The sequence below is a fragment of the Balaenoptera musculus genome, chromosome 12 (genome assembly GCF_009873245.2).
Source record: "Balaenoptera musculus isolate JJ_BM4_2016_0621 chromosome 12, mBalMus1.pri.v3, whole genome shotgun sequence".
NCBI classification, from domain to species: domain Eukaryota; kingdom Metazoa; phylum Chordata; class Mammalia; order Artiodactyla; family Balaenopteridae; genus Balaenoptera; species Balaenoptera musculus.
This window is the reverse complement of record NC_045796.1, coordinates 15,880,718-15,893,527: the sequence shown is the minus strand read 5'-3', so window position 1 is coordinate 15,893,527 and position 12,810 is coordinate 15,880,718. Positions and strand designations below refer to the sequence as shown.

General features: G+C 44.7%; 1 protein-coding gene across 3 annotated transcripts in view; it reads left to right on the top strand.

The window, feature by feature from the left end:
* Positions 1-12,810, top strand: part of PLEKHG1 (pleckstrin homology and RhoGEF domain containing G1) — a 226,225-nt gene that overhangs the window by 84,020 nt on the left and 129,395 nt on the right. The window contains exon 1 of one of the 3 annotated variants that reach the window (XM_036871386.1): positions 8,970-9,184. The exons of the other annotated variants lie outside the window; for them this stretch is intronic. Within the exon in view, the coding sequence (XP_036727281.1) occupies positions 9,106-9,184 (79 nt within the window). The 5' untranslated portion in view covers positions 8,970-9,105. Of the gene's footprint in view, positions 1-8,969; positions 9,185-12,810 lie in introns of those variants that run through there. 3 annotated transcript variants of the gene reach the window in all.

The following is a 12,810-nucleotide window of genomic DNA, read 5'->3' as shown; positions in this document are numbered from 1 at the left end:
GGGGGACGGGTAAGCTGGGACAAAGTGAGAGAGTGGTAGTGTATATATGGACATACATACACTACCAAATGTAAAATAGATAGCTAATGGGAAGCAGTCGCATAGCACAGGGAGATCAGCTCGGTGCTTTGTGACCAGCTAGAAGGGTGGGATGAGGGTGGGAGGGAGGGAGACGCAAGAGGGATGAGATATGGGGATATATGTGTATGTATAACTGATTCAGTTTGTTTTAAGCAGAAACTAACACACCACTGTAAAGCAATTATACTCCAATAAAAATGTTAAAAAAAAAAACATTTACGTGCCTTTTAAATATGGCTTGAAAACCTGGGCTTTATCATATTAGGTTAACATTGATATTGCAGTTTTTAAAATCAGACATCTCTGAATACCAATTAATTGTAAACTGGAAGTCAGTCTAAACATATCACCTTTCATTTCTGAGAAAATAGATAATAAACCCCTGAAAAAAAGGACAACAATATTAATAATTTTATAAACCAATATATTAAACAAATTCTTATAAAATTGCATATATAAATGAAGGTGCCACACTAAGGGATAGTAGCCTTGCCTTACTTTGATGTAGAGGAGAAAATAAATATGAGAATCGGACTTCCCTGATGGCTCAGTGGTTAAGAATCCACCTGCCAATGCAGGGGACGCGGGTTCGAGCCCTGGTCCCGGAAGATCCCACATGCCGCAGAGCAACTAAGCCCATGCGCCACAACTACTGAGCCTGCGCTCTAGAGCCCGCGAGCCACAACTACTGAGCCCACGTGCCGCAACTACTGAAGCCTGCGCGCCTAGATCCCGTGCTCCACAACAAGAGAAGCCACCGCAATGAGAAGCCCACGCACCTCAACGAAGAGTAGCCCCGCTCGCTGCAAGTAGAGAAAGCCCGCGCGCAGCAATGAAAATCAAACGCAGCCAAAAAATAAATAATTAAATAAATTTATTTTTAAAAAATGTGAGAATCTTTTTTGCCGTATATTAAGGGTTTAACATGAGAAGGCGCCATTGCCTCTTCTTTATTCCGGTTGCTGTATTTTTAATAAAATGCACATTTAACAGTTTTTAATATATTTTAACCTAGGTTTTAATCTTAGAATGAATACTAAGCTGCAATGAGATGCTTAGTCATTTGTTAACCTTCCTGAGCTTTATGGCTCTGCAATATTGGTAGGATTTCTAGGGGCACAGACGAAGTGAATCTTAAATCTAAATAGGAGATCAATATAGGCAGCCCACATTTCACCACAATGTTCTCTTTGAAGAATCCATATAATAAAGTGGGGGTCATAAAGTAGGTCATATTTTCCCATGGGAATGTTTTTATAATTACCAGCTACTCTTTTAATCCAATCTTAGCATCTAATTATAACAATAGCATGTTTTTAAACATTACAACAACTGTGATAGAAATATCATACACACTCATTATACCAAAGTCTCCAGTGCACTATAGTTGTTCATTCATTCATCCCACAAATGCTCATTGAGTATGTACTATGTGCCAGGCACAATACCAGGCTCTAGGGATTTGATATGGGCAAAAAACACATGCCCCCACCCTCATCAATATTACAGAGTAGACTAGTGGGGGAGATGACTATAAACCAAATAGTCATTGCAAATTATAAATGCTAGGAAGGAAAAAAGTACAGGCATTGCCTTAAGGAGGTGGTCATTGTAGAGAGCCCTCACAGATCAGTAGTAGCTGTGGGGGGAGGTCGTTCATGGCAGAAAAGCAATGTGGAGAGACCACGACTCCCTAGAGGAACTTAGAGAAGAGCAGTGAGACTGTAGTGCTACAGAGGCTGGTAAGGTGAGCAAGGAGGCAGGGACTAGACCTGTGAGGAGCTGGAGGCCGTGCCAAAGATTTGATCGTTGTCCTGGAAGAAATGAAAAGCATGGAAGAGTTTTCAGTTGATGGGGTAAAGGTGGGGTGACATCAGATTTACAATTTGAAAACTTTGTGGTGCGACAGTCCTATACCCTCCAGGATGAACATTATACTAGTACAAATGAAAGATGAGCAGGGTAAAGATAGAGGAAAGCAAGTGCCATTTGAGAGAGTTAGGAAGTTAAAAAAAACCAAGAACTGGAGGTAGTAATGGTTTGACCATCTGGAGCAAAGGTGGAAAGGATGGTTCCAGAATTTCTGGCTGGTATATCCATGCAAATGGTAGTAGCATTCAGTTTCCTGTGAAATCTCAAAGCTGAGATATCAAATAGTCACTTGGATGTACTGGTCTGTTGCTCAGATGTTTGGGCCAAAGGTAAAGTCAGTGATTGGGTGGTCCTGCAAAGGAAACTGAAAAAGGATGTCAATATAGGTAGGAGGGAAACCAGGATAATAAGAGATCATGGTCCCCAGGGGAGGAGAGTGCTTCAAGAAGAAGGGAGCAGCCAAAAGTGTCAGATGCTGTCAAGAAGTTATAGGAGAAAGAGACTGATAAATGACAGTGGGATTAGGAAGCATTATACTACAGAGAGCTGTTTGGGTGGTTGAGGAGGGTGAGGGGAGAACTATATTGGAGTGATTTGGGGAAGAAATGAAGAGAAGTACAGATAAGCCATTTGTGATTTTTTACCCTTGAGGAGAAGAGATCTACAGCTGGAGGAGGAGGACACAGGGAAAGTCAAGGGAACATCTTCTTAGATGGGCAAGTCTGAGCACGTTTTCTCTACTCTTAGGGCGGATAGAGAAGAGATGCCTTTGATGGTTAATGAACATCTCTAAACAGCAAGACCTGCTTGTGTATGTGAGAATCCAAATTCCATATGAATTTACAAATACGTTTTTCAGGGATTATCAGCATTAGCAGAAACCACACATGCGTTGATCTTTTCCCCATGTGCGACCTCCACAACACTGAGGACAGTACCTGTGGCACAGGGGAGTTATGCTGTAGTGCTTGGTTGGTTTTGGTACAGCATCCAATTCAGAGCCATTCAGCCTGGGTTGTGGTTATCGCTTAGAGAAAAGAAATGAGGATAGAGCATCAGTATCTTCTTTTCATCTTCCTTTGTTTTAAAATTTTGAGAATTTCCTCCACGTTCCTCTTATTGAGAACTATGCAAACACCAATGGCTCCATGCCCTCCAAGTTTAGGAAATAGGCTTTATTTCCCATCCCCTGCAGCAGTTAACTATGTACAGCTATCATCCCTAAATGCAGCACTTTGATCCAAAGTCCATTGCCAAGTCCAGAGCAGAATCTCAGTGGTATCTGAGTGAGAGAACCAAGCGATCCCAAGTCAGCTGGAGGCCCCATAGTGTGGCGGGACTCTCAGACCTGTGGATGAGCCATCTAAGTTCAGATTTTGCCCCCCCCGCCCTCAGTTTCCTCTTGGCCTTGAGTGCAGAGTGGAATTGGAGCAATTAGTCAAGTGCTGCCTGGATCTGCCTGGCATTACTCATTTGAGGTTCAATCTCCTCAGGCTGTGTGTGCAGAACTTGCTGCCTTGCAGCGCTGTTCCAGTCTTGATGTCTAGAAAGCCTGTAAACACAGACTCTCCTTTTCCTACAACTGACTCTTTCCCTCAGTACACCTGCCTCAGAGCCCTGCTGTGTGTAGGTCAAGGGCAGGCAGTGGTAGCCTGCCTCCGAAAGCCCCCAACACTTAGGCTAAGGCTACGCTTGCTGAGGCCACCCAGCCATCTGCTTAGGGGGTGAGGCCTGAGCCCTGCTTGGGAGGCCTGATGCCTGCAGACCTGATGCTCTTAAAAGAGCCCCTCACCTGTGAACAAAGTCATCTTAAACTGAGTCAGCTGGCAGAGTCAAAATTGCACATATGGGATAAAGCTTAAAGCTGCTCACCAGATCACCCAAAAAGCAATGGCATGACCATAAATGCCAACTGTGGCACAAAACAATTTGCTGTAAATTGCCGAGTAAACACCAGTGACCCACACTTGGTGCAGCATCTGCCAGAAGCGTCCATCTCCAGGAGTCATTTTGTTCCCCAAATGCCATGTCCAAGAGCCAACCCACCAGATGTTGGGGCTTGGGGGGAAAGGGCAACTAAGACCCTTTCCTTCCATCCAGGTTCTGAACCAATTTGAGAATTTGAAACAAAGGAGCAAGGCAGATGGAGGCTAACCCCTCACCTTCATTACTGATAAAATCGACATTGGATATTGCGTCTTACACCTGTGGGCAGCTGAGCATCCTAATACTAAACTCAGCATCAGAAGCCTTCCCACCAGTGGGCTGAACAGGGCAGCCTTCCCCACATAGGAGCAGAGCTTTCCTGGGAAGTAAAGCAAAACCTTGCTACCTGTGGATAGCTCTCTGCCACCGGAGGCAAAGAGTAGGGCTAGATTACCCCTGCCCGGTTTTCCCTCCTATGTTTGCTGATCTAATTCCCGGTTCCTGCCCCCAAGAGAAATGTGTGTGAGGAGTCAAAGAGAGACCAGGAGCTCTTGGAACACCACCCAGATGGAAGAAAACCTCAGGAGCCAGGCAGAAATTCTCCACACAGCCGACCCTCCACCCAATAGCTCCTTCCTGCAGTAAGAGCTGGAGGTCAGATATCTGCTGCAGAGATGGAAGCCATTCTTAGTCTGGTAGCTCAAAGCCCTTTTAGCAATTGACAACCATATCATCACAGCTTGATGTGCATTTACACAATCAGCATTTTCTGAGCGCTCTCTGTGTGCCCAGAACCAGGTCCGAAGAGGTTACAAAGAAGTATGTGGCCGATTCAGCCCTCATCCTCTTTAGAAGGTGGGTGGGAACAGTACTTATATTTCTGAAATTTAGAGAATTGTTAGTAACTCATAGACACCATAGGCAATTAGAAGCAAACGTCCATGAGCTGAGTTTGTCTTGAGCCGTATTGACCTTTACAGAGCCTTCAGCATGATTCTGGTTTTCTAGATATTCTGTCTAAAGAAAAAGTGTGTTTCCTTCCCCAGTGTGCCCCTCTTCATGAGTGGAAGGGGAGGGTATCTTATAATAAGACTGACGGGGGGTGGAGGGGGGAGATGACCTCACGGGCTCGAGGGCAGGCCGTTTCCCCTTGCGTCCCAGTGAAGAGCGCGGTCGGCCTCTGGCGGGTCTCTGTCAGGAAGTGCATGTGTAGGAACTGGGAAGGGTGGGGCTGCCCTCCACGGGCAGGACATTACTCTTCTTCCTCTTCCTGACCGCATTTCCCACAGCAGTCATGGTCACGGCTCAGCTTCCTGTCAGGGAAAACCTTGGCTACTGAGCGTCCACCTGCTGCAACCAGCAAACTAAGGACAGCGAAGTATTCCCTGCCGCTGCGAAACCTTGAGTTCACATGCAGACCCCTTGACAGTGGTACCCGGGGCCTCGGACATCTGAAGCAAAGATGGAGCCGTTCTTTGTGGGCCTCGGCAAGTCTTGCTCTGGGCCAGAACCTCGCAGGCGAGTGAAGTGTGCGAGTCTGGGGTGGAGAGAAGGCAAAGCGATGTCATGGAACGGCTGCTGCAGCCAGGGTGGCCTTGGGGGCGGAGCGAGGAAGGGGGCTTCAGGGGAGGATGACGGGGTCAGGCAGCCCAGTGGGTGTGGAGATGAGGGGTGGGCATTGATTCTCCTCATCCAACAGGCTACAAGCTGGCCACACTCACCGTGCTGGCCACACTCACCGTGCTGGCCACACTCACCGTGCTGGCCACACACACCGTGCTGGCCACACTCACCGTGCTGGCCACAAAAGTAATGAAGGTCGCAGACTTCAAGAAGCCCACAGTCAAGGAAGTTCATTTCTTCAGACCTTCCTTGATCAATTCCAGGCTGGTGAGGACATGGAAGCAACCTAAGTGCCCGTGGACAGATGAATGGATAAAGAAGATGTGGCACATCTATACAATGGAATATTACTCTGCCATAAAAAGGAACGAAATTGAGCTTTTTGTGGTTAGGTAGATAGACCTAGAGTCTGTCATACAGAGTGAAGTAAGTCAGAAAGAGAAAAACAAATACCGTATGTTAACACATATATATGGAATCTAAAAAATAATTGGTTCTAAAGAACCTAAGGGCAGGACAGGAATAAAGACAGACATGAAGAATGGACTTGAGGACAGGGGGAAGGGGAGGGGTAAGCTGGGACGAAGTGAGAGAGTGGCATGGACATATATACACTACCAAATGTAAAATAGATAGATAGCTAGTGGGAAGCAGCCGCATAGCACAGGGAGATCAGCTCGGTGCTTTGTGACCACCTAGAGGGGTGGGATAGGGAGGGTGGGAGGGAGTCACAAGAGGGAAGAGATATGGGGATATATATATATATGTATAGCTGATTCACTTTGTTATAAAGCAGAAACTAACACAACACTGTAAAGCAGTTATACTCCAATAAAGATGTTAAAAAAAAAAATTCCAGGCTGGTGGGGGGAGCTCGAGAAAATGCAGGCCCCCCGGCACTGTCATAGACCTAGAGGAGCAGTCATTTCAGGGCGAGCCCCGGGAATCTGTATTTTATAAGGTGTTTCTGATGTGCAGTGAGGTCTGAGGCAGCTGGTTGAGCGGGGCAGACGTCCGTGGCCGCAGCAGAGGGCGACAAGCGCTGTGGTCCTGCGCCCGGGGACTGTGGGAACAGAGGAGCGGTACCCACGGGAGGGCTCAGGGCTGGGGTCTGGGGAGTTTTATTTCAAGTATCCGTTGGCTCCGTTCACCTCCTTTCTCACGTATGTCCGTCTTACCTTGGTGGCTGATAACAACAGCTGTGCGGGGTCCTCAGCGTCTGAATTAGGGCAGTTTGCTATGCTTCTAGCCACGAGCCCTGTGTCTCCCACCATGGACTTCTCATTGGCCCACTGAGGACGGATGTCTGCAGGGATCTCATATACGTGGCAGCACTAATGATCGACCCTCAAAGAAAAGCTCCATCTGGGGGCATTAGTAGATCTTTAGAGTCTTCAGAGCTGATCTTTTGCTTTCAGCATCACTGTGTTATCTCCACCATCTCACCCTGAGGATGGGGACGGGTGGCTTCTGCTCATCCTCATAGATCCTCTCCTGGAATCCCTACCACCCTGCATTCCCAGCCTGTCTAGTCTCCTACAACTGGACACAGAATTCCCTGAGAGATGATTCAGGGTAAATGCACCCACCACGTTCCTGCCTCCTGACTCTGTCCCCTGATGAATTCCAAGTGACGCTGGACCATCCTCAAGACCCCTGCTTAATCCCTCACCTCTAAGCCAGGACCAGACCCCAGGCTCAAGTAACTGGCTCCCTGCTGTCCTTCCTGGATGCCACCCCACTCCCACAGGGGGTGTCCCCAGCAGAAGGCAGGTTCAAGCTGTCTTTGTGACTCTGGGGGTCCCAGGAACTGAGAGACTATTGAAAGCTTCTTTCCTCTTTCCCCTAAAGGGCAGGTGGCATTGCTCCCTGAGCAGTTCTCCCCTGAACCCCAGCAGAGCCCGGCTTAGCCCTCGGAGGTGGAGGGAGCTGCCCACGGCAGAGGGAGCCCCTGCTCCAGTGAGGAAGTGGGAGGTGCACCTCAAGGAGAACCAGGACCTGTCCTCTCAGCAAACGCTGCCCCTCCATGACCGCAGACTCTGCCCCAGATGCGTGTCTGAACCCCTCCTGAGGTCAGGGAACAGAGAGTAGAACCAGCAGCTTCCTACTCTTAGACCATTTCAAATCCCATCCTTCATTTCCGCCTTCCCTCCATCTGCCATGATACCAAAGTTTTTCTGCAGTTGGAAAAGCCATAATAATAAGCAAATGAGGGCAATTTCGACTAACTGAATCCGTAAAATATGTATCCCAAAACACTACTGCGTTTTAGTACACTGGAGGCTTTTTAACAGAAATATTGTAAATGGATATGGAGGGATTTGGGGAATTTGCCCACCTCCTGCAAAGACAGCCTTGAGCTTATTAGATAAGGTATAGCTGGGGAAGAGAGGAGTGAAGCCAGGTAATGGTTCGTTCCATCTACTCCATCTGTGTAATCCATAACAGTCATTAGGACAGAAAATAATATCAAAAGCCTCAGCCTGCCTATAATTAATTCAGGCTAAATGAATATAGCATACCAAGGGGGTTCCAGAACTTTCTACCCCTTGCCCCTCCCACAGCTTTAAGGCAATCATTGGTCTCTAACCAATGTGCACCTGGCATCTTGGCCAGGAGGGGGCATATGTGAGCAGTGTACTCTGTGCCTGACGCTCAGGTCCCACCTACCAGTCTGAGGCAACTCCAGCTAGCTCACCAGGAGAGAGAAAAGAATTAGGTCATCGGAATCAATTCATTTTTTAAAAGTTCTCAAGCGTTGACATGATTGTGAATTTTTATTAAATTCCCTTAATCAACTTTCCTCATCCACAAAAGCTGTTATGATTCTGTGACGTGAACACCCAGACATTAGAAATACTTTTCAGAAACAAATTCTGTTTATCTAGACGACTGATTCTCTTTGGAAAAACAATTGTCTGATAGCTGTTCCAATTTAGGAGAGAAAATAAGCTGGGAAAAGAGAAGTAGATACACAGGTACATGCCCCCCTCCACATATACAGTCATTTTTGTCTGTTTGGGGGGTTGGGTTTTTTTTTTTAATTTTATTGAAGTATAGTTGATTTACAATGTTGTGTTAATTTCTGCTGTACAACAAAGTGACTCAGTTATACGTATATATCATCTTTTTCATATTCTTTTCCATTATGGTTTATCACAGGTACACAGTCATTTTTAAATGTTGAAAAATTAGACTTTACTTCTTTAAGTGAAAAATGAAGAGTCAAAAAAAAAAAAGCCCTTCTATAAAGGAGATTGGCACTTCTGTAATACTGGGCATCCTCTTCTATTGATTGGCTCTGTTGGTACCGCTCAGTTTTGTTTTGCTGTTTTCTGCCTTTTCTCGGCTCATCTCCCACTTGCCCTGGGCCTCCTGAGGGAGGATCAACAACACAGGGATGAGCGTGTGGGTGGAGGACGAGGGCAGGTGGAACCGCCCGGACCTGTCTGTCTGGGGTGTAGCACCCTCGCAGGTGGATGGGATCCTCCTGACGGTGGCAGCCTGACAGGGCTGTCTACCCCCTCCCGGCTGCCCAGCGCGGCTACGGCCACCTGGGGGACACGTGCCGCCCGCAGCCGTGGTGGGAGCTCTGGTCGGAGGATGGAGGAATCGCAGCTCTACCCGAAGGGCAGGATCCAGACTTCTATTCTCCAGAGTCAAGATGGAATTCAGACTCGGGGTAGGTTTGTGACTTTGCTATGACTGTATGATTTTCTTTTTAAAGAGTTCAGGAAGGTGATAATGAGCTTACAAGCTTTCTCCCCCTTCAAGTAGAGTTGACAAATCTAGAGTCTGTTTTTCTTCTTAGGTTATTATAAATCATGGCTAACTCATGGCGGGAGGTTCATTTTCTCTTTTCCTAGTCAAAGACGTAGGGACATTCAGTGATCACACAGTAAGAGATCATATCCCCCCTTATTTTCCTTCAAAGGCTTTTATTTTAAGACGTAATCCTTATTCTATGATATGTATATTTGACTAGTAAGACAGAAAAGGTTTACTGGCTTTGGCAAATTGTAGTCTAAATCGTATCACTTTATTACTTCTGGTATGGGAAATGGTAAAAGTAGTTAGCTTCTGTGGATAAACAACAAGGTCCTAATGTATAGCACAGGGAACTATTGATATGTTCAATATCCTGTGATAAACCATAATGGAAAAGAATATTAAAGAAGAATGTCTATATGTGTATAACTGAGTCATTTTCCTGTACAGCAGAGATTGGCACAACATTGTAAATCAACTATACTTCTATAAAAAAAAAGTAGTTAGCTTCTGGGTTTCCCCATTAATTATATTTATTTTCTGCTACTTTTTGTTCTGAGGCAGCAATAGAACTCGTGACCAAAATGTAGCTCTCCTGTTAACTTAGCTCCAAATTTCTGAAAGAAATTTGCATTGTAATGAAAAACTTTGGAAATTCCTAACCTCATTCTGCTCTGTCTAGACCTTGGACTTCCTTCTTTTTTTTTTTTTAATTTATTTACTTTTTTTTGGCTGTGTTGGGTCTTCGTTGCTGCGCGTGGGCTTTCTCTAGTTGCGGCGAGTGGGGGCTGCTCTTTGTTGCGGTGCGCGGGCTTCTCATTGCGGTGGCTTCTCTTGTTGTGGAGCAGGGGCTATAGGCACCCGGGCTTCAGTAGTTGTGGCACGTGGGCTCTAGAGCGCAGGCTCAGTAGTTGTGGTGCACGGGCTTAGTTGCTCCGTGGCATGTGGGATCTTCCCAAACCAGGGATCAAACCCGTGTCCCCTGCGTTGGCAGGCGGATTCTCACCCACCGCACCACCAGGGAAGTCCCCTAGACCTTGAACTTCTTAATGATACTTACTTAGAAGGGAACTCTTCGGTCTTGCTGATGACTGACCTATGAGAGAAGCATGGAGCTAGCAGAGGAACCAGGGGTGAGCCCAGAAGGAATCAACTCCCAGGGGCGTTCTGAGCTGGACTGCTGCCCCTCAAAAGGCTTCCATCTGACCCAGAGCCCTGAGAGGTTCCCAAGCAGTAACTGCTAACCGTACTGTCATTTCAACAAATATGTATTGGAAGCCAGTATGTGCCAGGCATTTTTCGAGATACTGACTTTCTCTGGCCTCTAGCTAACCTACAGTTGAGAGGTATGAAAATCAGAAGTTGTCATTTGTTTTGTTCTGATGGTGGTTTCCAACCCTATTTTTCAGGCTGATGGTATTCAAGAAGAATCAAGCCAAGAGACTATTGTGAAAATGGTCTGATAAGTTTATTCATGGCAAGATAGTCAATTCCTTATTTAACCAGATATGCAAAAGATAGAAGGCTCAGCTGTGTTCTAAACTGCCAAAAGAGTTAGTGATTATTGGTAACATCTGGCATTCAGAAAGAAGTGTGAATCGTAATATTTCAAACATTGAGCCCCCAGTTGTGCTCCTAGTATATTTATTTAACAATATTCAGAGCTTTACAAGATGACAAAGTAATATACTGACATGTGAGGGATTTCTTTTAACAGCTTTACTGAGATATAACTTACAGGCCATACAATTCACCCAATTAAAGGGTACAATTCAATGGTTTCTGTTACACTACATTATTCATTTTATAAGTTGTGGGAAAATCTATGTAACACAAAATTTGCTCTTTTAACCATTTTAGCGTGTACAATTTAGTGGTATTAATTACATTCATAATTTTATACCACCATCACCACTGGCTACTTGCAAAACTTTTTTGTCACCCCAAACAGAAATTCTGTAACCATGAAGCAGTAATTCCCCATTCTCCCCTGTCCCAACCTTTGGTAACCTCTAACCTACTTCTTGTCCCTAGGTATGTCCCTATTCTAGATATTTCATATAAGTGGAATCATACAATATTTGTCCTTTCACGTCTGGCTAATTTCACTTAGCATAATGTTTTCAAGAGTCATCCACAGCATGTATCAGAACTTCATTCCTTTTTATGGCTGAAGGGATAGTATGTTTTAATTTCCTTCTGTTTTATTCTCCCTCCCATAAATATACTGTAATTTCTAACCTGGTCATAGAAGAATCTTCAGATATTTTTCAGTCTACTGGTATTTTTATATTTATTTGAAGTCTGAAGAGACTCTTAGGAAGGTATTTATTTTCAGTTAGCTCTTTAAAGGCAGGGGCCATGGATTCATCTTTTTAAAAATCCTTTTTATCCCTGATGTCTAGCCCAAGTCCTGGCCTAGAATGAGGAAGCAAATTTATCTTGAGATGGACAGATGAATAGTTTATAAGGTTTTACTTTTAGGTACCAGGAAAGAGATTTTAAATAAAAAATAATATAACCTTTATGCTTTAGTTCTTTATTTTCTGGAACAATGCTATTTTCTTTTGACGTAAAAATTGCTAGCTGCAATTATTTCACACTCCATAGAATCACTAAACATCAAGAGTAGATGTGTTGTATAATATAAATATTTAACTGTGACATGTCAAAAGTTAACTTAGGAAATCTGCTAATGCCTAGTTCATACTAGTTTAGAGAATATTTGGTGGTGTTTTGTTTTGTTTTGTTTTGTTTTGAGGGTGATCAGAGTATCCCAGCTGCTAAGCAGTGTGGTGTCAATCAAGTCTTCTCAACTCATAGCTGCTCTGCTCTTGACGCTGTCTACATAGTTACTCTTTCTCAGTGCTGGGCTCAGGAACTGGGAACAGTGAAACTGAAACAGAAGCTGCTACAAGTTGGAGAAACTCTTAGACACCTCACTGGAGTAGGGAAACTGGAGACAAGGGTGGATGTGGGTGATCCACAGTGTTCATCTTTAAATACAAAATGTAACTATGCTTCTGCCAGCTCTGTCCAAATAAGTAAGGATGTATGTGCATGTATATATGGGCAGTCCACCATTCAGCATACTAAAATGTGCTCTCATTGTGCTTTGACTATTTCAAAAGTTGTGAAGGACGTGAGAGAAAGGAAGAGGAATGCAAAATGAAGCCCTTGGTGAGGACTTGGAAGTAACTCATCAAAGGATACCTTTTCTGTAGATGATTCCCCACCCACTTTCTCAATGTCTAACCAAGAATAAACATTTGCACGTTTTATTTTTTTAATTTATTTTATTGAAGTATAGTTGATTTACAGTGTTGTGTTAATTTCTACTGTATAGCAAAGTGATTCATTTATACATATATATATACATTCTTTTTCATATTCTTTTCCATCATGGTTTATCCCAGGATATTGAATATAGTTCCCTGTGCTCTACAGTAGGACCTTGTTGTTTATCCATTCAATATGTAATAGTATGCATCTGCTCATCCCAAACTCCCAATCCATCCCTCTCCTCCTCTCCCCTCCTCT